We start from the raw sequence: 24,098 nt of genomic DNA, 5'->3' as shown, positions 1-24,098 counted from the left end.
GCCATGAGATCAGCTACAGAGTCAGAGGTCACATGTAGTTCTCTTATAAATTTCCCCAGGACAAGAGGGCCACAGAATTCTGGAGAACTGCTTCCAGATGTATTGCACCGTGCTGGTGGATCTGAGCTGTGCAAGGGGTGGACTGAAGTGGATGCCTGCACTACTGTCCAGATCCCCTGCTTCATCCCACCTCTCCAGGTCTGGAACCCCTTGCTTTCAGCTACTGGAGGGTGTTAGCTGTTAATAGCTCTCCACTGGGAGAGAGAAGACTGGTTGGTGATGCCCAGTCCATGGCGGGATAAAAGGCCCAGCCTCTTTACCTCTACATGGGAAAACTTTTTGGGTCACCTCTGCTTCAGAGCTCTTTATGGAGTATTTGTGGCTGCACTGAAATTCAGTTTCTCTCTTTATCTAATCTCTTTGCCTTCACCCCCACCCCCCACCCCTCCCCTCCCACCAGGGCACTACTTAGAGTGTTTCTCACCTTTTTCTCTATCTTGGATCCTATGTCCTGGGGAACCTGACATAAGGTGTCTTATTGGTAGTCTATCTTCATCCTTGCACTTCTGTAAGTCTCTCTCTCTCTCTCTCTCTCTTCCCCCTCAATATTTTCTTTTTTCCTCTTCTTCACCCCCAGAGGTTTTTCAAAGCTGGGACCCTTATTGGTAGACTGTCTAGTGGTGGGGTCAAAACCATCTCAATGCAGAAAGGTAAAATGCACTTAAAGCAAATCATGGGGAAAAGGTTCCATTTCATCCCAATTTTCTGTGGCAGACTATTGAAGAGCAGGTTCCACTTTTCCAGTGAGTATTAGACATTTCTACCATATTTACTTTTTTGGAGAGAAAAATGTAAACCTCAAATACCCTAAGAAAGGCTCTGAGCTATTACTGAGGGTTCTGAAGGCAGACGACACAGAATACACAAGTCTGGAAGGCCCTGGAGAGCCACAAAATAATCTAAGGACTGTTTTCCAGTTGCTTTCTGTCCCACTTTAAGTTGTTAGATGCCTGTCACCTGCCCCCGGGTTTAATGAAGGTAAACGTCTCCCACTGTCTGGAAACAGTCCGGATGAACACTGGGTCCGGGTCCCCCAGGAGGGAGGTGGAATCAAATTGTTTCCAGGCAGGGGACGAGTGGCAGCCACAGGTGTCGGGCGCCTGCGGAACCCGGCGCGGGCGCGGAGCGTCGCGGGTCCCGGGGTTCGGAGCGGCGGGTGGGCGGGAACCTCGGAAGCGCGAGAGCGCGGGGTCGGCGGCGACCGGCGCGGTGCGGGGCGGAGCGGGGCGGTCAAGGCCGAGCGGAGGCGAATTTGGAGGCTGCGGCGGCGCCGGGGTCCCGGAGGCCGGGCTTTCCTCCGCCGAGTGGCGGCGCGGGGAGCTGCAGCCGGGCGCGGGTGTTTACTGGCGTCCTAGCAACGGGCGGGCGGGCGCGGGCCGCGGCGCTGCGCCGGGCGGACCTGGCAGGTGAGTGCGGCCCGGGTCGCCCCACGCCGGGGATCCCGCGCCCGGGGGCGAAGGGGGAGCTTTGCAGGTGTCCGCGAGGATGGAGAGCCCAGGCCGTCCTCGTTGGCTGGAGTTTCTCTCGGCGTCTTCCCTTTCTCCCCAGTCCTCGCCACCCCCATCTCTTTCCTTACGGCCAGGTCCTGGAGACCTCCTGATGCTCCTGCCATTCGTGGTCACCTCCTCCCCGTCCGCGCCCGGCCACTCGGTCTTCCCGCCGCCTGGCCGCTCGGCCGCCTGCTCTCACCTTGACCTTGGAGGCTTTCTCCCCTCTCGGCCTTCGCGACCTCAGGCCCGCAGACTGTGAGCCCTTCCCAAAGCCACCTCTTTTGACTGGTCTGGCTGGTGCCATCACCTTGTGTCTGCACGCGGGTTCGGCCCGGGTTTATTCGTGTCAGTTCTGAAACTTGATTTTCTTCCTCTTCATGCTGAGTGCGGCGTTTGCAGACTTCCCATTGGTGTTACCCGTCACATGTACAGATCGGAGGGAAGACCCACATTTCCATGGCCTCCGAGAGAAATCGGAGTGCCACAGAAATCGTTCTCCAGCGGGTTTCATTTTATTAATGACAGCAGAAGATTAAAATGACAATGGCGCGTAAAAAGAAAACCAATTTATATCTACTGGAGAAGTAGGAAAAAAGCGCTAAGCGATTCCCAGTGTGTGTAAACAAACACATATACGAAACCTTTTCCCCCTTTTGTCTTTGAACTTTTCTGTCAGACTTTAATTCAAACGTGCTATGCATTTACATGTATTCACTGCATCCGGGGTTATTGGATCAAAAAACCTAATGAGTTGGCGAGGAGTAGAGACTAGGAGCAGCCTGTCTCGATAAAAAGTCTTCGTTTTTTTTTAACCCGAGTTCTATCGACCATATTTGAACCCGACTTGTTTAGTCATTCATTTATTTATCTAACAAAATTGTTCTTTCTGAATTGTCATAGACCTGTAAGGTTTTCCTAGGGTTCTGCTGACCAGCCTTCTGGAATAAAGCCGTCTGTCCGGTTGCCCAGCCTCACTTGACTTCGAAAATCAATTTGATTTCATTGATGTAAGTTGCGATGACATTCTTATAAAATTTCACAATTCATAAAGCGCTTTCTGTAGTTTTAGTTTCTTTTTAAAGGTCTTCTAAGAAGTTACTATGTAGTGTGTTGAACTGCCGCAATCTATGTAATCTTTGCAATGTCATGTTTTTCTTAAAAAGGCACAGGAAGGAAATGATACAGATGCTATATAAGATCACCAAACCAAGTGTTATGCTTAAAATTAAAAACACGCAAAGCTGTCCACCTCTGTCTTTCTCTATAAGACAAAGCTATCTGCACTTATTAATAATTTATACTTATTCTCATAACAGTGAGGAACTCAAGCATCACGCAGACAGTACATGTTTATGTGTTTGACTCTAAATCATTTGCCATCAATTAGCAATGAAAACTGAAGAAATTCACAAAAAATTTTGTGCATTAATTATATGCAATTTATTTCACTAGTACTTATCTTTTTACCTACCTATAGGTGTCTAGATCAGTTGTTCGCAACTCTATCTGACCCAACATTTAGTTTTTATAGCAAATATTTTTAATGATACTTTACTATTCTGAAATCCAGATCACAGGTAATGATCCTCATGTATAATACAGTTTTAAATATTGATAGTTCTCTAGTTGCAAAATGAAGGAAAATTAAAAGGAAATAATTGTAAGTGTTTAGGTACTGTGCCAGAATGTATAAGGAAGCTGTCAGATGTGCATAGACTTGCTGTGAACACAGCTGCTCCAAATGCAGGCTGACACAGATCAGTTATTGCAACTTACATTTTGTGAATAACATTGCCATTAATGGCATCATTCCTAAAATATGAAGTATGCATAACCCTCCTTTCCTTTATGTCACAGTCATAATCCTGGAAAACTCAGAGTATACTAAAACTGTGATTTTGTAAAGTGGAGAGAAATTCTAGGCTCAGGTATTATTTATTTGAAGTTACTCACTACCAGATGTCTGGAGGTTTCAGCAGAAGTCTTCCTGCTGGGATACTGTTCGACACAGGGCATTTTGTATCCTAAAAACCAATGATGTCCCTCTTCCTATCATTTTGATAAGTAGATAACTCTATAATATTTCTATACTGCTGAGAGCCACTGAAATCCTGTTACTGGATTTCAAGAGTTCATGCAGTACAGAAAATATACTCTTCAAGTCATGTCTTTTAACCCTTGTACTTCTGAGTCTTGGTAATAATTATGGATAGAAAATCTGAATATACTCTGTACTTAGCATTCTGGAAGGAAGGTTTCAATGGTCCATGTTATTACAAATGAGAAAGCAAACAAGCATAGATTATCTGAAGACAACACCCATTATGCATTAATATGAGAAGTTGTTTCCTTACTTGGTTCTCATTTAATGTTGCAAATAATGTCATATTTTAAAAGATACTTTAGAGACTAAAAATTTCTATTTATCTAAAGTGAAATTTATTTGATTTGAGTAAGTTTTATTGCCAGACTGTTTTGATAACTAATTTGAACAATTTTACAAGATTCTCACTTGTTCTTTCATCTGTCCCACTTGCTCTTCAGAAAACTATGAATTATAGTAAAACATTTCTATTTGAGTAAGATGTATGGGCAGGCAATACAGGATTTAACTTGCTCAGATATTCTGGTAATAGGCTCAATGTTTCCTATATTCATTTTTCAGCAATCATTTAAATTATAATTCACAATCACATTCTGATGTTTCTTATTAGTTCAGAAGGTACATGGGGAATGTAACAAAACTCTTGAGACAAGTTCAGCTATGATCATTGCACTTACTTGGATATTATGACTAGAAGAAAGTCAGAATAACAGAAGTCAGTTTAATAGCATAATTCTAAATAATGTGTGGCTCAGATCAAAGGAGCATTTCTCACTTAACTGCATCCCTCAGCAGAGCTGTGAACCAGTGGCCATGCTGCCTACCTCCTTCAATCCTTTTTCCCACTCTTGGAGTTTTCTGTGTGATTTTCTGTCTAACTGTCTGAATTCTCTTTCTTAGGTTTGGGAAAATTAGAAAGATAGCATTACTTTTAGAATGGGCAGATATTGGAAAATCCTTCAATACTAGTCAGTTTTTTCTAGAGCTGCTTAACTTGTTGCATTGAAGAGCAATTAAATCATTTTAAAAAATCGGTCTTTAAGATTTAGATGCAGAACATGGGTTGGGTAGGAATAGTTTAAAATCTAGAAAATTAAAAAGGTTCTAGTGAAAAGATAGAAGCTGTTGTGCCCCTCTAATTCTTTCTACTCTGACACAGTGTGTGTGCTGAACTCAGATCTGAGTGTTAACTGATACCATGGGTGTGGCACTGACAAGATCCGCACAGTGGACGGCTGCTGGGTATGGGTCTAGGACCCTGGAGATCACTCCTCTGAATGAAGAAATATTGACAGAAATTATTAAGTTTGTGGAGACTTTTATTTATAAATATCCCCAAGAGGCAAAATTTGTTTTTGTACAACCACTTGAATGGAAAACCAGTTTGGAGCCCTCAGCACTTGAGTCAGGTTACATTGTCAGGTAAGCCTCTTAAATTTACATCACTGTTGTACATATTTTCATTGATTGGTTGTGAATTTAGGGCAAGTCACTTAGCCTCTTAGAAATCCTCTAAACCAGGAACTACAAACTGGAGGCGCTTAGATGAAATTTGAGGATATTTCAGTTGGCCAATGTGATTATTAAGGTAATTGTTAAATTTAAATTTCATTTTCTTTTGTTAGAGCATTTATTCTCCAGGTCACATTCCCGGCATTTACCCCTGCTTCATGCCTGGTTTTTCCACTTATGCATAGGACCTGCCAGATACCAGAAGCCACTGGTTTTGTGACTTCTGATACAGCCAAAAACCCTTTCAGTTTTTAATCTCTCATTGTTTTGAGGTGACAGGGGATGGGTGGTACATTTTGCTCAATATAAAGGAGAGACTTTTATTTTCGTGGTACTAGGGATAGAATTCAACCCAGTGCCTGCCATATACAAGGCAAGCAGTCTACCACTGAGCTACACCCACAGCCCTACAGAGAGAGACTTCTTCACAGTCAGTGCTGTCTTGAATGAGAATTTTCAGACCTGAGATTAAGAAAAAATTCTACAGGCAGTTCAAAGAGTGGGGTATCCATTTATCTCTTTTGAAGACAGCTAAATATATACATAGACACTTACTAACATTATGAAAGCATAATTATTCATTGTAATTGTGTATAATATTGCTATGCATTGTATTTATATGCTAAGAAAATGGATATATAGTTATAGATACTTAATTTTGGGAGGGGGTATAAACTAAGTTTATTGTACATCACAGGCGTTCTCTTTTCTATCACTTTGTTCCTTTTTGGCTTTGCATATATTATCTTTTAAAGTCTGACCTCATCATGAACAGTTCCTTAGCTAGCCAAAGCTTCCTATAGTTATGTTTCCTTCCATTTCCCTTTTGGAATATTTGTGACAATTAAGTCAGAATTATATTTTTAGAACTGCAAAAATCATTCTTGCATTGCATTTAAGAGCTCTTTGGTTCTTCCACAGGTCTGTCTTCTCTCTGAATTTTTTGGAGCATTTTTAATGGTATATTTTATATCTAACTTTGCCAAGGGTCACTTTTCTCCCCAAGTGCTTGTCCTTTCTGGTTGACAGTCTCATTCTTTGCTTCTTCCACCTCAGTTCAGTGTTCTTTCTAACCTTGGAAAGATGAGCTCATCTGCAAAACCAGTTAGAAATGCATTAACTACTTGGTACAAAGATGGCTTTAAAGCAGATGACAGAAAAGAAAATCAAGATTGTCATTGTAGCTGGCTTCTGTACTAATTTTGTGTTCCAAGTACAAATATGACCACATCTGCCTCCAAGTTAGGAGGTGTAACCCACTCCTCAGATGTGTCACTGTTTTTCTTTCTCTGTGCTTGTCCAAATTCTTTTCGCTTTATTTCCATGCTTACATCTCTGCATAGAGTCTTTATGTCGGTGTTCCCTCCTAAGCAAGATATTTTGACATGGTGACATTGTGTGTGTTTGAACAACTACCTCTTAATTGTTTTACTTTTGTCAAATTTACTATTCATCTTTTCTTTCAGGTAATTTTTTATCGTTCATTTTTGTTTTTGACTTTTATGGATGGATGATATTTTTTATGTTGGGGGGAGGAGAAAGTTTGGTAGTAATCACTTATTGGGAAGGAAACCATGTTTGTGTGTCTCTGAAGAAAACCAGATAGATCCTGATCACCTTGAAAAAGGCAAAGGTTATAGCTGAAATTTGTGATATTTGTGAAAATTATGAAATTCTGTAACAATGAAAAATACCAAATACTTTTATATTTAGGTCTTGATTATTACTCTTGTTCTTTGCACCAAAACCAGAATATTCAGCAGCCCATAGCCGCCGGGTATTTGTTACCTCTAGTGTGTAGTCAGTTTTCTACCACTGTGACAAGATACCTGAGATAATCAACTTAAAAGGAGGAAAAGGTATATTTTGACTCAGGGTTTCAGAGATTTCAGTCCTGGTCACTTGGCTTCATTGCTTTGGGTCTGTGGCAAGCAGCACATCACAGCAGAAGAAACCTGTTCACCTTGTGGTAGCTGAGAAGCAAAGAACAAGTCAAAGGGTTCAGAATCCCATTATCCCATTCAAGAGCACGACCCTGAAGATCTACTTCCTTCCACTGGCCCACCTCCTAAAGGTTCCACCACCTCACAATAGCACCATAGGCTGGTGAACAAGCCTTTAGCATATGGTCCTTTGAGGGACATTTAAGATCCAAATCAACACATCTAGTAACTTAACAAGAGATATAAACCAGTGCCTCTATTACATGAATAATTTACTCTTAAGACAAGCCCAACTAAGTCATTTTTTGCTGTTTGGCTTATGTGCCCTCTTTTGGCTTAGCAGCTGGCCATTAGTATGCTCTTGTTTTTTTTTTTTTTCACTTGTTTTTTGAGACAGGGTCTCACTATGTAGTCCAGGCTAGCCTTGAATTCACAGTCTTTCTGCCCTGGCCTCTCAAGTACTGGGATTATAGACAAGTGCTACCATGCCTAGCTCTTGAGTACACTCTTTATTCATTTACCTAAAGCGTGGAAGCTGCTGTCCTTCCAGACAGGATTCAGGTCTGTGTGTTTGTATGCAAGGCCAAACTCATCATGAAGGACTTTAGTTTCAAATCTTCTCCACATTTCAACTACCTCAGAATGTACTTGGGCGTTTTAGGATAAAGGCAGACATTTTCTCCTGTGGAAATGCTTTATCTGAGGTCTCTTGTTCCAAAAGATTTTAGTTTTACTCTCTCTAAGTCTGGAAAGTAGTTAAGCTACCTCTTTTGTTGGTCTCTGTAGATGTGAGTGGGAATAAAAGTATATTTATTATATTAATTATATTTGTGGCCTGCCTTCTCATTTCAGGTTGTATATCTCTACATGTATTCTCTGTAGCAGCCAACAGAAGTTTAATCAGCTTTCTTCTGGATTAGGCTAGTTAGCATCTGATCCTTGAAATCGGTCAGTTAGTCCCATACAGAGAAGGTTTTATGTTACATCAGCCTCTTCTTCCCTTTCGTGCAGAGTGTTATTAAGTGAATTGACAGGCAAAGCACCTTTCATATGTTGCATGACTTGTCCTTTTCTGCTAGAATCATACGCTCTTTATTTATTCTGTTGTAACATCTGTCATCATGCTCTACATTTAATTTTTTGGGAAAACATCTTTTCTTTCATTTTCATGGAATTCGTAGATCTCTTTTATTGACATTTGAATTGATTTTGTTCTTATCTGACAAAATGAGATCACTAATCTTCCTAAAACACCTCAGAATGAAGCCCAAATCCACTGTCCACTAAGGACAAATGACAACAATCAATTAGCACCATCCATGGTGGTACATAGAGCTGACGTGTTTTGATTATTTTAGAACAGAGCGTGGGAATTTAACAAATTGGATAATCACTCAAAATCACTTTAGGAAAATGTTATTACATGTTCTTTTTCTCCTCTGGTAGAACTGTGTTTTTGAATCATGTCTTCTCTGTTATTACCATATTTTATTTGCATATCTTCACCACACTGTGTCTCAGTGATACATATGGATGAAATTATATTCTGGTAGAGGCTCTGTATGGACAGGAGGTCAGGGTACGTGAACAAATGGTCAGTAATGCACACCTTGAGCACAGTTCATACCTTTCTGTGTCTTAGTTTTATGATCAGTATCATGAAGGGTTGAATTGCATGATCTCTATGGTTCAACTCAATCTACAGGACTGTGTTGTTTACGAGGGGACAATTGTTGTATTTTGGTAAAGTTTGTAAGTCACAGTAGTAAAATCAATGAATGTAAGAATTTGTTGTTGTTGTTAGTGGTGGTGGTTGTGGTGGTGGTGGTGGTGGTGCTGGGGGTGGAACCAAGGGGCCTTGCAAGGCTAAGTCAGTGATCTACTATGGAGCTATGTCCCCAGCCCTGCCATACGTTTTGTTACTGAGATTTTTACTTCTTGTCTGTGAGAATGCTAGTTTTTCAACTATAGCTTTATTTCATATGTTACTATTTAGACATAAACTTATTGAGTAATTACTATGTTTGGGACACTAAACTGGACATTGAGATTAAAAAAGAGAGACATTTTCCTGCTCTCTTGCTTTGTAATGTAAACTGAGTATTTTTAGCCCCTTTCCCTGATTCCACTTTAAAAGCCTTTTCATTTGAACCGTGGAATTTGTTAGCACATTTTCCTTGACTCCACAAGCAGTACTTTTCTTTCTAAGAGCTCAATCTTCAGGTGTTAGAAATGGTCAACCTAGAACCTGGAATGTCCTCTTCTGTATCCTATCGACAGCCAGTATTTTATTTCCCACTTCTCTGTTAAGATATAGGCTTCAATTGGTAAGAGCAATGAACAGTGTCACCTATGCCCTTAAGTCCCCCAGTTCCTCACCAGGAATTTTACTTTCTTGATTTAAGAAGTTTGATTTTTTTGGCACTCAGTCAGCCTATAACTCAGCATCCACTTAAATAGGTACATACCTTAAGAAATCTCCTCGAGGGGCTGGCAGAATGGCTCAAGTAGTAAAAGCACCTGCTTAGCAAGCATGAGACAAGAATGAAGCCCTGAGATCAAACCCCAGTGCTACAGAAAAAAATATCTCCTTTATCCTCAGGATATTATTCCAGAAACTTTACTTTGAAGAATATATGCATTCCATATGCACAAGGCATATAATTATCGCTAGCAAATCTAGAAATAGTTCATTCATTCATTTATTCCTCAGATATCTATCTATTGAGCATCTTCTACATATAGTCACTATTTGAGGTATTTGGGATAGAGCAGCCAGTACCAAGCTGTATTAGTTTCTTGTTGCCACTGAAACCAATTATCACAAACTTCATGACATAAAACAATACAAATATATTATCTTGTAGTTCTGGAAGTCAGAAATCTAAGATAAATCTGCAGGGTTAAATTAAAGCATAGGTGGTGCTGAGTTTCTTCTAGGGGCTCAAGGAGAATTTGTTTTTCCCTTTTCTAGTTTCTGGAAGGGCCATACATTCCTTGCCTTGTGGCTATGTATCACTTTGACCTCAGTTTGACCTCAGCTTCCACCTTCACATCAACTTTGACTCTGACTCTCCTGCCGTCTTTTTCTTCTGCTCCTCTTCCTTCTCTTCCTCCCTCCTTTTGTGGCAATAGTGATTGAACTCAGGGCCTTGCACTTGCTAAACAGATATATTCTAGCCCTTGAGCCACTCCACCTGCTCCTTTTTTGTATTAGTTACTTTTTTTTTCTTTTATTATTCATATGTGCATACAAGGCTTGGGTCATTTCTCCCCCCTGCCCCCACCCCCTCCCTTACCACCCACTCTGCCCCCTCCCTCTCCCCCCTACCCCAATACCCAGCAGAAACTATTTTGCCCTTATCTCTAATTTTGTTGTAGAGAGAGTATAAGCAATAATAGGAAGGAACAAGGGTTTTTGCTGGTTGAGATAAGGATAGCTATACAGGGCATTGACTCACATTGATTTCCTGTGCGTGGGTGTTACCTTCTAGGTTAATTCTTTTTGATCTCACCTTTTCTCTAGTTCCTGGTCCCCTTTTCCTATTGGCCTCAGTTGCTTTTAAGGTATCTGCTTTAGTTTCTCTGTGTTAAGGGCAACAAATGCTAGCTAGTTTTTTAGGTGTCTTACCTATCCTCACCCCTCCCTTGTGTGCTCTCGCTTTTATCTTGTGCTCAAAGTCCAATCCCATTGTTGTGTTTGCACTTGATCTAATGTCCACATATGAGGGAGAACATACGATTTTTGGTCTTTTGGGCCAGGCTAACCTCACTCAGAATGATGTTCTCCAATTCCATCCATTTACCAGCGAATGATAACATTTCGTTCTTCTTCATGGCTGCATAAAATTCCATTGTGTATAGATACAACATTTTCTTAATCCATTCGTCAGTGGTGGGGCATCTTGGCTGTTTCCATAACTTGGCTATTGTGAATAGTGCCACAATAAACATGGGTGTGCAGGTGCCTCTGGAGTAACCTATGTCACAGTCTTTTGGGTATATCCCCAAGAGTGGTATTGCTGGATCAAATGGTAGATCAATGTCTAGCTTTTTAAGTAGCCTCCAAATTTTTTTCCAGAGTGGTTGTACTAGTTTACATTCCCACCAACAGTGTAAGAGGACTCCTTTTTCCCCCGCATCCTTGCCAACACCTGCTGTTGGTGGTGTTGCTGATGATGGCTATTCTAACAGGGGTGAGGTGGAATCTTAGTGTGGTTTTAATTTGCATTTCCTTTATGGCTAGAGATGGTGAGCATTTTTTCATGTGTTTTTTGGCCATTTGAATTTCTTCTTTAGAAAAAGTTCTGTTTAGTTCACTTGTCCATTTCTTTATTGGTTCATTAATTTTGGGAGAATTCAGTTTTTTGAGTTCCCTATATATTCTGGTTATCAGTCCTTTGTCTGATGTATAGTTGGCAAATATTTTCTCCCACTCTGTGGGTGTTCTCTTCAGTTTAGAGACCATTTCTTTTGATGAGCAGAAGCTTTTTAGTTTTATGAAATCCCATTTATCTATGCTATCTCTTAGTTGCTGAGCTGCTGGGGTTCCATTGAGAAAGTCCTTGCCTATACCTATTAGTTCCAAAGTATTTCCTACTCTTTCCTGTACCAACTTTAGAGTTTGGGGTCTGATATTAAGATCCTTGATCCATTTTGAGTTAATATTGGTATAGGGTGATAAACATGATCTAATTTCAGTTTTTTGCAGACTACTAACCAGTTTTCCCCAGCAGTTTTTGTTGAGGAGGCTGTATTTTCTCCATCATATATTTTTAGTGCCTTTGTCAAAGACAAGTTGGGATCTTTCAGTCTTTTTAATATATGCACTCATGGCTATAAACTTTCCTCTCAGGACTGCCTTAGCTGTGTCCCATAGGTTCCGGTAGGTTGTGTTTTCATTTTCATTGACTTCCAGGAACTTTTTAATTTCTTGTTTTATTTCATTGATGATCCATTCTTCATTAAATAATGAGTTATTTAGTTTCCAGCTGTTTGCATGTTTTTTGTCTTTACTTTTGTTGTTGAGTTCTACTTTTACTGCATTGTGATCAGATAGTATGCACAGTATAATTTCTATTTTCTTATATTTGCTGAGACTTGCTTTGTGCCCTAGGATATGATCTATTTTGTAGAAGGTTCTATGGGCTGCTGAGAAGAATGTGTATTGTGTAGAGGTTGTATGAAATGTTCTGTAGACATCAAGTAGGTCCATTTGATCTATTGCATATTTTAGATCTTGGATATGTTTATTGATTTTTTGTTTGGATGACCTATCTATTGATGATAATGGGGTGTTAAAGTCTCCCACAACCACTGTGTTGGCGTTTATATATGCTTTTAGGTCTTTCAGGGTATGTTTGATGAAATTGGGTGCATTGACATTGGGTGCATACAGATTGATGATTATTATTTCCTTTTGGTCTATTTCCCCTTTTATTAGTATGGAATGTCCTTCTTTATCTTGTTTGATCAATGTAGGTTTGAAGTCTACTTTGTCAGAAGTAAGTATTGCTACTCCTGCCTGTTTTCAGGGGCCATTGGCTTGGTAAATCTTCTTCCAGCCTTTCGTCCTAAGCCTATGCTTATTTCTGTCTGTGAGATGGGTGTCCTGTAAGCAACAAGTTGTTGGATCTTCCTTTTTAATCCATTTCGTCAAGCGGTGCCTTTTGATGGGTGAATTAAGTCCATTAACATTAAGCATTAGTACTGATAGGTATGTGGTGATTCCTGTCATTTAGTTGTCTTAGTTGTTTGAAGGTTTGATTGTGTGTACCTAAGTTGAGGTTACTCTCTACTGTCTTGCTTTTTATTTTCCTGTGGTTTGGTGCTGCCTGTCTTTTCACGGTTAAGTTGGGTTTCACTTTCTGTGTGCAGAATCCCTTGCAGAATCTTTTGTAGTGGTGGCTTTGTGGTCACATATTGTTTTAGTTTCTGCTTATCATGGAAGACTTTTATTGCTCCATCTATTTTGAATGATAGTTTTGCTGAGTAGAGTATCCTGGGGTTGAAGTTATTTTTATTCAGTGCCCGGAAGATCTCACCCCACGCTCTTCTTGCTTTTAATGCTTCTGTTGAGAAGTCTGCTGTGATTTTGATGGGTTTACCTTTGTATGTTACTTGTTTTTTCTCTCTTACAGCCTTCAATATTCTTTCCTTAGTTTCTGAACTTGTTGTTTTAATGATGATATGTCGTGGAGTAGTTCTATTTTGATCTGGTCTGTTTGGTGTCCTGGAGGCCTCTTGAATTTGTATGGGAATATCTTTCTCTAGATTTGGGAAATTTTCCGTTATTATTTTGTTGAATATATTATGCATTCCCTTCGCTTGCACCTCTTCTCCTTCTTCGATGCCCATGATTCTCAAGTTTGGTCTTTTGATGCAGTCAGTGAGTTCTTGCATTTTCTTTTCACAGGTCTTGAGTTGTTTAATTAATAGTTCTTTGGTTTTTCCTTTAATTACCATTTCATCTTCAAGTTCTGAGATTCTGTCTTCTGTTTGTTCTATTCTGCTGGATTGGCCTTCTGTTTTGTTTTGCAGTTCTGTTTCAATCTTTTTTCTGAGGTTTTCCATATCCTGGCTGTTTTCCTCTTTAATGTTGTCTATTTTTGTCCTGAGTTCATTTATCCATTTATTCATTGTGTTCTCTCTTTCACTTTGGTGTTTATACAGTGCTTCTATGGTTTCCTTTATTTCTTCTTTTGCTTTTTCAAATTCTCTATTTTTGTTGTCTTGTCTCCTGTACATTTTGGTTTATTGTCTCCTGTACATTTTGGTTGACCCTATCCAGTATCAGCTCTATAAAATTCTCATTGAGTACTTGTAGTATGTCTTCTTTTAAATTATTCTTGTGGGCTTCATTGGGTCCTTTGGCATAGTTTATCTTCATTTTGTTGGAGTCTGGATCTGAGTTTCTATTTTCTTCATTCCCCTCTGGTTCCTGTACTAATTTTTTGCTGTGGGGAAACTGGTTTCCCTGTTTTTTCTGTCTTCCAGTCATTGCCTTTGGTGTTGTTACTGTCCCTGTACTGTGTGCAATTAAGTATTTTCTAGCTTGTAGTAATAACAATGGTAATATTTAGAATGGAAGGGTGAGCTGAGATGGAAAGCAAGAAGTTAAAGAAAAGGGGAAAACAAATACACAGACAAGAGGGAGAAAGCAGAACAAGGTTTCAGACAAGAAAGTTTCAAAGGTATAAACAGGGAGTGTCAATTAGTGTACTAATTGACAGTAAGCTGAACAGACATTAGAGAGACAGAGAGAGGATTGAAAATCAAAAATTAAAAAAAAGATAAGAATGAAAATAAAAATAAGTAAATGAAAGAAATATCTGTATATAAAAATGAATTAAAATAAAATGGAAAACAAAATTAAAAAAAAAAACAAAAAAACCCCAAAAACCAAAAAACCTCCAAGTTCAAATGCAATGAAATTTCAGTCTTAATAATTTGGGTGTCCGTCTCAGTCTCCAATCCTGGAGATGGTGCCTCAGATGTTGTTCTGTAGTTGTCTCATCAAAGGGGATGCATAAAGTAGAACAAAACTACACACACACACACACACACACGCACAAACCACCAAGTGTCCCAAGTTCAAATGCAATATAGTTTCAGTAAGGTTTTCCGCTTGCAGGTGTAATTTGGTTGTTCTCTCATCAAGGGTAGGGAGAAAAAGAAAAAAAAGAGTCTGGAGACAGTTCAGTTCTGAGAATGGTATCTGCAGCTGTGGCTTGCCTGCCCGCTGCTGTTGCTGGAGGCATTGTTTATGCAGATCTCTGGGGTGAGCTTAACACTCACCTGGCCCCACAGGCTTTGTTTGTTCAGAGTTCTCCTGTGCAGGAGCCTCTGCTACAGGCTTTCCCCTTTCCAAGCACTGGGAAAGGTGACACTGCACCCGCATTCTCAGGCCTGCATGTTTATTTACAGTTCATGTGGGAGGTGGGTCTTCCCCCCTCTCCTGTGAAGTTTTACTCCCACTGCCACTCTCACCAGCTTTCCCGCTCCTGGTTGCTGGGTGTGCGCCCTGCCCCTGCTCCCGCCTCTCCTGCGCACCCAGCTTGTTTATTTAGTCCCGGGAAGGGTTCCCTTCCCCCAATCTTTGGCGCTCAGGGTGCCCCACCCTCTTTCCAGTGTGTCTTTATTGCTCTTTTTGCTTATTACTCAGTTTCTCTTTTTTCCCCGGGTGGAGGTCAGTCTGTCCAGGGGGCTATGCTGCCCTGGCCCAGGCTTGTCTGTGGGAGTACTGTGGTACCGCAAAGCTCACCTGGTCCCGTCTTCCCAAGCCGTCTGGGCGCCAGCGACTGGTGGCCTGGGGGCCTCCTTGTTTCTCCGTTTAATGTGAAGTGGAGATTCTCTGCGCCGGCTGGAGGTGTGGAGGGGTCAAAGTTATGCCTCTTCTCAGCAATTATGCCTGCAAAGTGTGTCTCCAGCGTCTCTCCAAGATTTCACTATAGGAGGCTCGCTTTCTGCTTCGTCCCTCTAGCCGCCATCTTGCCTTTCTGTATTATTACTTTTGAGATAGACTTTTGCTTTATGCCCAGCTGTCTCTGTCATATTTGCTTTTTCTGATGACCTGCTAACATTTTGCATGCTTATCTTGTAGATTTGGTCTTAAGATAGGGCAAGTTTATCATGGTTATCAGCATGTAATAAAAATCTAGGCAATTGAATTTATGTTGTAAGTGGTTGAAACCTGCACAAATATCACTCCCATAAAATGTATTAATGTATCTTAAATGCCAACCTAAAATCATTAAAATGAACAGAAACACAAATTGACTAGACCCAATAGTTTCTGATCAGAAAAAGTCCATTTAGAAAGACTGCTTATTATTCAAGGAAAGCCAAATTAGGGAGTTTAGAGTGGGGAAAGTTATCCACAGAGAAGATCTAGTTTGCCTTTTTTTCATAGTGTTTTTGTTCATAAATATAGTCTAGCTAAGAAAATTCCTAACTGTTAACTACTGTGGTGTAAAAATTTTACAAATACAATAACATTAGAAATCCTCAAAGAATGAATTGTTCTGTAGACCGAGTGATTTTTTTTTTTTCTGGCAGAACTGGGGTTTGAACTCAGGGCCTCAAGCTTGTTAGAGGGGCTCTACCATATAAGCCACTCTGCCAGCCCTGTTTTGTGTTGGCCTTTTTCAAGATAGAGTCTCACAAGCTATTTGCATGGGTGGGCTTTGAACTATGATCCTCCTGATCTTTGTCTCTTGAGTAGCTAGGACTACAGATGTGAGCTACTGAGAAACCCAACCCATTGGTAGAGAAATAAAAATGAACATTGTGATGAGTTGAGTTCAGTGGTGAATTCTAAAATTTGATTTGAATTTTCTTCCTGGATATAGCCTACTGCTCAGTATGATTGCTGGTAAACTTGAGGCTTTAAGTATCTATGTGAGAGTGTAAGTGGGAAACAATGAGCTTCTAATCAGAGGTATTTATAATGTTTATAGTAAGACATAGGAAAAATCTGTTTAAATGTCTTATTTAACCTGCACTAACATCCAGGTAACATTAAGCTTTCATTTCCCTCCATTTTTTAGTGAAACAACAGTCAAGTCAGAAGAAGTTGATAAAAATGGACAGCCTTTACTATTTCTCTCTGTACGACAAATTAAAGTTAGGAGCTTTGGGCAACTGTCACACTTATTATTTATTGCCAAAGAGTCAAAGCTAATGGAAGCACGAGCATGTATTGAAGGTGATGTTTACACTCTAGTTTGGAATTTGAACTTTTAGAAATATAATCTTAGTGGGGGAATCATTTATTGCCATCTCTTGAAAAAAATCAGCAATCTAAAAGGTAAAATGTCATATGTACTACTTCAAGAAATGTTATTTGTTTTTCTTGGCTAATCTCTTAGTCATATCAAATTTGTTAGAATATGTAAGACTGATCCTTTCTTTACCATTAGTAGACTTCAAAGTTTCTAATTTTAGTATGTGTTTTAAAGAGAACCTCTCAACTTCAGGGAAGCCCAGTGGTCTGTAAGCCTCTAAGGCCATGTGGAGGTGGAAGACAGGTTACCAGGACCAGCATCTTAGTCTCCTTTCTCCCTGATGTGCTACCATGGTAGAGACTAATTGTTTCCTATAGACTGAATGTGGGCTCTTTTTTTTTTTTTTTTTAGCAGAGATAGCCTTTAAGAAGTTTTCTTCCTATGATTCTCAGCCAGTTTTACTATGTACTTGATGCCTTCTGTGTAATTATAGTCCTTCAATTTTGTGGGGAACATTTTTCCTCTTCATTAATGATATGAGCTCATTATCATCTAATCATCTGACATGAAAAAAGAATGGGATCAGTTGCCTGTTGCAGTTGGGTTATAAATATTTATATCAGTAAAGATACTTAATCATAGGCAGTGATATATGTATTTTACATGTTTGGAATTACATGACCAGTGGATACCCCACATAAGGTACCTGCCAAGGTATAGATAATATAGTTAATAAAATAATAGCATAGGACTGCTTGAGAAACAAAGGTCATTCAGGTACAGGAAGCTTTCAGAACATCAGACAAGCAAGATCAGTGACCTTGTGTCACAATGGTAGTGTGTCTGACTCCAAACAGGCAAGATCAGAAAAGAAACAGCCCTAGACACATTATAGTTGAAACACTAAGTATATAGAACAATGAAAGGATATTTTGAGAGCTGCAAGAGAGAAGTGACAAGTCACATAGAAAGGCAAACCCATCAAAATAAGAGCATATTTTTAAAAAGAAACTCTAAAAGCAAGGATGCATGGAATGGTGTACTTCAAGCCCTGAAAGAAAGTAACTGTCAACCTATATTAAGGTATCCAGGAAAGTTATCCTTCATCATTTAAGGAGAAATAAAATCCTTCCACAGTAAACAAAAACAGAGAATTCATGACCACTAAACAAGCACTCCAGAAGATATTTAAAAGATTCCTATACCCAAAAGAGGAAGATAAACACAGCCAGGAAAATACATGAAAAGATAAATCTTACTAGACAAGTAGATTATCAATGAAGAACAGGAAAAAAGCAAACATTAAAAAAAAACCCCACAAAATGACAGGAAATTCTACATAACTTTGACTACTAACAGCAAATGCTAATGGTCTCAATTCTCCAATCAAAAGATTAAAAAATCAAGACTCATCCACTTGATGCCTAAAAGAAATAAATCTCACTAACAAACATTGACTTAGAAAAAGATTTTGCAAGCAAACTAACTGTAAAGGCAGGCATGTCTAGCTATACTAATATCTGATATAACAGACTTCAAACCAAAATTAGTCAGAATAGATAAAGAAGGTTATTTCATATTAATAAAGGTAAAAATCCATCAAGAGGTGATAACAAGTGTTAACATATACTCATCAAATAGTGGCACACCCAATTTTATTAAACAAACACTACTGAACTTAGAAGCACAGATAAGTTCCAACACAGTAGTAGTGAGAGACTTCAAGACCTCACTCTCATCAACAGATAGGTCATTCAGACAAAAAATCAAGAAACAAACTCCATAATTAATTGACACAATAGACCAAGTGTGCATAACAGACATCTACACAATATTCTACCCAGCAACTACCCAGTACACATTCTTCTCAACAGCCCATGGACATAAAGAAAGTCTTAATGAATATGGAAAATTGAAATAACCCCTGTATTCTCTCAGATTGCAGTGTAATAAAACTAGAAATCAACAGCAAAAGAAACCACAGAAAATATTCAAACACATGGATAAATGAATAAAGAAAAAAAAACACATGGAGACTGAACAGTACATTATTGAATGATCAGTGGATCATCAAAGACATAAGGGAGAGGGAATCAAAAAGTTCCTACCGTCTAATGAAATGAAAACATGCCTTACCAGAATCAATGGGACACAGCAAATGCATTGCTAAGAGGAAGGTTTATAGCTATGAGTGCCTACATTAAAATGAATAAAATAATGATGCACCTCAGCCTCTTAGAAAAAAATAAGAACAAGTCAAACCCCAAATTAATAGGCAGAAACAAGTAATAAAGATTAAGACAGAAATTAATGAAATGGAGACTTAAAAACAATATGAAGAATCAATTTAACAAATTCAGGTCTTTGAAAAGATAAATAAGATTTATAAACTCTTAGCCAAAATAGCCAAAAGAAAGAAGTAAAAGACCCAGGTTAAAAAAATTTAGAAAAATTCAACATTAAAGCCATTTGGTCTGGAAAAAAAAAAAGTAGAGGGTTGGTGGAGTGGCTCAAGTGGTAGAGTGCCTGTCTAGCAAGTGTGAGGCCCTGAGTTAAACCCTAGTACTCCCAAAAAACCGAAAAAGAAATTAAAGAAAATTAGAGATGAAAAAGGGGATTTCACAACAAATACCAAAGAAATCCAGAGTATCGTTAGGGAATACTTGGAAAATTTACATTCTAGTAAACTGGAAGGTCTAGAGAAGTGAATAAATTTCAAGAAGCATTTGACTTACCAAAATTGAACCAAGAGGATACAAGCCAGATCTATAACAAACAATGAAATTTAACCCTTAATAAAAATACCCCAGCAAAGAAGAGCCCAGGACCAGATGGATTCACTGCCTAATTCTTTTTGGCCTTGAAAGAAGAACTAACATCAGTGCCTCTCAAACTAGTCCATAAAATAGAAAGTGAAGGAATGCTACTAAACTCATTCTATGAAACCAGTGTTACCCTGATACCAAAGCCTGATAAGAACAAAAAAGAAAAGTATAGAACAATTTCCTTGATGAACATACATGTAAAACTTGCAACAAAATATTTGCAAACCTAACTCAACAACACAGTAAAAAGATCATACACCATAATTGAGTTGGTTTCATTCCAGGGATGCAAAGATGGTTCAACATACACAATCAATAAATATAATACAGCACATAAACAGAACTAAGGATAAGACTTGCAAGATCATCTCAATAAATGCAGAAAAATGCCCTTGACAAAATTCAACATCCTTTCATGATAAAAACTCTGAAGAAACAGGAATAGAAGGAACATACCTCAACACAATAAAGGCTATATATGACGAACCTATAACCAACATCATACTAAATGGGGAAGAACTGAAATCATTTCCTCTAAAGTCAGGAATGAGGCAAGTGTGTCCCCTCTCCCCACTTTTATTCAGTCTAATAATGGAATTCATGGCCAGAATAAGAAGGCAAGAGAAGGAAATAAAAGGAATTCAAACAGGGAAGGAAAGAAGAAGTCAAATTATCCTTATTTGTATGATATGATCCTAAACTTAAAAGATCCTAAAGATTCCACCAAAAAATACTATACCTGGTAAATACTTTTGGCAGTGTAACAGGAAATTGAATTAATATACAAAATTCAGTAGTTTTCTATACCACCAATGAAAAGACAGAAATCATGAAAACAATTGCATTCGCAGTAGTCTCAAAAATATCTAGGAATAAACTTTAAAAACCTGTACAATGAAAACTATAAAGCATTGAAGAAAGACACTGAAAAAGACACCAGAAGATAGAAAGACTTCCCATGTCCATGGATTGGCAGAATTAATACTGTGAAAATGGCTATAATACCGACAGCAGTCTACAGATTCAATGTAATTCCTGTCAAAATCCTACTATCATTCTTCAATAGAAATAGAAATAGTCCTAAAATTCATATGGAAACATAAAATAGCCCAAATTGCAAATGTAATCCTGAGCAAATACCTTAATGAAATTATACTATGGAACCATAGTAACAAAAACAGCATATTACTGGCACAAAAATGGACAGGAAGACCAGTGAAACAGTACAGAAGATCCAGAAATAAACCCACACAGTTACAGTGATGTGATTCTTGACAAAAGTGCCAAAACCATGTATGGAAGAAAAGATAGTCTTTCAACATATGGTGCTAGGAAAACTGTTCATCTTCCTCATGTAAAAGACTGAAACTAGACCATTTTCACCCTGTACAAAAATCAATTAAAAATGGATCACAGACCTTAATGTAAAACCTAAAACTTTGAAACTACTACAGAAAAACATAAGGAAAACACTGGAAGATATAGGCATAGTCAATTATTTTCTGAATAGAACTCCAATTACATAGGAAATAAGAGCAAGAATTGATAAATGGAATTGCATCAATTTAAAAAGCTTCTGCACATCAAAGGAAACAATTGCCAGAATCAAGAGACATCTACAGAGTGGGAGAAATCTTTTGCCAACTATCCAATGGATAAAGGATTACTATCCAGAATATAAAAGAGCTCAAAAAATTAAACACTGAAACAACATGCAATCCAATCAATAAATAGGGAAATGAGTTGAACAGGTAGTTCTCAAAAGAAGTACAAATGACTAATAAATACCTGAAGCATTGTTCAGCATCCTTAGCCATAAAGGAAATGCAAATCAAAACTACACTGAGATTCCATCTCAACCCCAGAAAAAATGGCTGTCTTCACGAAAACAAACAAAGCTGGGCACCTGTAATCCTAGCTATTCAGGAGGCAGAGATCAGGAGGATCATGGTTCGAAGCCAGCCCAGGCAAATAATTCGTTAGACCCTATCTTGAAAAAACCCTTCACAAAAAAAAAAAACCTCACTCCAATCACACCTTGATTGGAGTGGCTCAAGGTGTATGCCCTGAGTTCAAGCCCCAGTACCGAAAAACAAACAAACCAAAACAATAACAAATGCTGGCAAGGATGTGGGGATAAAGGAACCTTCATACACTGTTGGTGGGAATGTATACTAGTGCAACCACTATGGAAATCAGTAAATTCATCAAAAGCTAAAACATAGACCTACTTATGACTCCACTATACCGTTCTCAGGCATGTATCTGAAGGAGTATAAATCGGCATGCCAGAGAGATACCTGCATACCCATGTTTATAACAGCCCTATTCACAATAGCCAAGCTGTGGAATCAGTCTGGGTGTCCATCAACTGGATGAATGGATAAAGAATGTGGTATATATACACAATGGAATAGTATTCAGTCATTAAGAAGAATGAAATTATGTCATATTTGCATGATAAGCTGAGCTCAAAAACCACATATTGCAATTTTCATTCAGATACAGAGTTTAAGCCTAAAATGATAGTAATAAGATGTGAGTCTAAAATGGGGACTGTCTGGGAGAGAAAATAGGGAAAGAGGAAAGGAGATGGTGCTCTTGGGGGTGATGAGGATTGAAGTATGTTATAAACAGACACACACACATATGAAGATGGCATAATGCAACCTACCAAAAACTGAAAAATAAGGGGAGTTGGGAATGGGGGTTAAGGGAATATAATAGAGGACATGAACTTGTTCACAGAACACTATATACATCTATGGAATTATCACATTGAAACCCCCTTGTACTAATAATGTATGCTAAGAAAAATTTTTTTAAAGATATTAGTCTCAGAACAGCAGCCTCTTTTTGTCTCATTCCTAGTCTTTTTTTTTTTCCCCTTTTTTAAGACAGGGTCTCACTATGCAGCCTGGGTTGACCTAGAATCCTCCTACTGGTATTAGAGGTGCCCACACCATGTCTGACTAATTATTTGACTATCTGTATTTAAAAGCTAGTCCCCTAAGGAGGAATGATATTGTGAAGATAAAGCTGAATTTAAGACAGTAGTTAATAGATGAGACAAAATACACAGACTGCTATACATCTAGCTTGGCCAAGTATTTATCTTTTACTACATTTTGGTGCTCCTTTAAGAGTTTAGGTACAACCCTTAGTCTCATGGTAATTTGGTAATCTTGTTTGTGTCTTTCTCTGGCATTCATTTAGTATGAGATACCTAGTTTCTCATAAGTCTTGATGAGATGAGAGCCATAAGGTTGAGACTTGAGCTGCTGGAGAAATGGCTGATTCCTTGGTCTCCTTTTTCTTTCCAACTTTCCTGCCCCTTGCAGTCCTTTCCTCAGACTTAAGGTTTTTATGGTGGCATAGCCCACTTTTTGTTGGAGAATTAATGCCATTTCAATCAAGTCATGCTTTCTAAATTAATTCCATAGGCATTTCTCCTCCCGGTCTCAATGAATATGTATTTCCATCTTTCTTGAATTGCTCCATTCCAAAAAAGCTTCTTCCCACCTTTGTAATCATATATTTTTTTTATAATTATTAGATTCCATTTTCAATGTCTCTAAGTTCAAATATCATATCTAAGTCAGCCTTGATGATGAGTTAGCATTTCAGCTCTTCACTATAATTTTAGTTCATGTTTCTGAAAACAACTCTAACATCAAGAGGCACTGAGAATATAAGCAGTTTGAACAGGTGGAAAAGATAGTAGATGTGTAGCCTGAAGGAAGCATACTGCTTAGGAAAGAAAGCATCTGTGAACATGGAACACTGGTACACACAAACACAGGTCATTCCAGTGATAATTCTTCTAAGGAAATAAGTATTTCCTTATCTTCAAATCAATTCTGAATATATTAATTAAATGTCTACTCTGAATAATATCTCATAGTCAATAAATGAAACAGAAAGTGGAGGGATGGCTAGAGGGAGGGACAGATGGAGGGAGGGAAGAAGAAAGGAACGAAGGAATATAGGTCTTGGGCTTTGTCCTATGCAGGAGATGATACATACAGATGATATAATACAAGGTAGAGTGCAGCAAGAGGTTTAAGAAAGTACAATAGAATTGTAGAAGTAGAGATGAATTTTAACTGCATCAGACAGTAAAAGCTTAATGAAGTAAAAACATTTAAGGGGACTTTGATGGACTCCTTAGTATTTGTCACGTCAAAAGACAAGAGGAATTCCAGTACTATGTTGAATAGGAGTGGAGATAGTGGGCATCCTTGTCTGGTTCCTGATTTTAGAGGGAATGGTTTTAATTTTTCTCCATTAAGTATAATGCTGGCTGTAGGTTTGTCATATATAGCTTTTATAATGTTGAGGAACTTTCCTTCTATTCCTAGTTTTCTTAGAGCTTTTATCATGAAATGATGTTGGATCTTATCAAAGGCTTTTTCTGCATCTATTGAGATGATCAAGTG

At 38.6% G+C, this 24,098-nt stretch overlaps 1 protein-coding gene across 2 annotated transcripts in view; it reads left to right on the top strand.

The window, feature by feature from the left end:
- Positions 1-1,339: 1,339 nt before the first annotated feature.
- Positions 1,340-24,098, top strand: part of Odad2 (outer dynein arm docking complex subunit 2) — a 183,008-nt gene continuing 160,249 nt past the window's right edge. Inside the window, exons 1-4 of one of the 2 annotated variants that reach the window (XM_074056313.1) lie at positions 1,340-1,466; positions 2,451-2,557; positions 4,814-5,076; positions 16,658-16,815. In XM_074056313.1, coding sequence (XP_073912414.1) covers positions 4,853-5,076; positions 16,658-16,815 — 382 coding nt within the window. In that variant the 5' untranslated portion in view covers positions 1,340-1,466; positions 2,451-2,557; positions 4,814-4,852. The remainder of the gene's footprint in view (positions 1,467-2,450; positions 2,558-4,813; positions 5,077-16,657; positions 16,816-24,098) is intronic. The other variant, XM_074056312.1, reaches the window with a different exon arrangement.

This window comes from Castor canadensis, chromosome 15 (genome assembly GCF_047511655.1).
Source record: "Castor canadensis chromosome 15, mCasCan1.hap1v2, whole genome shotgun sequence".
In the NCBI taxonomy this organism is placed as follows: Eukaryota; Metazoa; Chordata; class Mammalia; order Rodentia; family Castoridae; genus Castor; species Castor canadensis.
The sequence above is the reverse complement of the archived record's forward strand: the minus strand, read 5'-3'. Positions and strand labels throughout refer to the sequence as shown.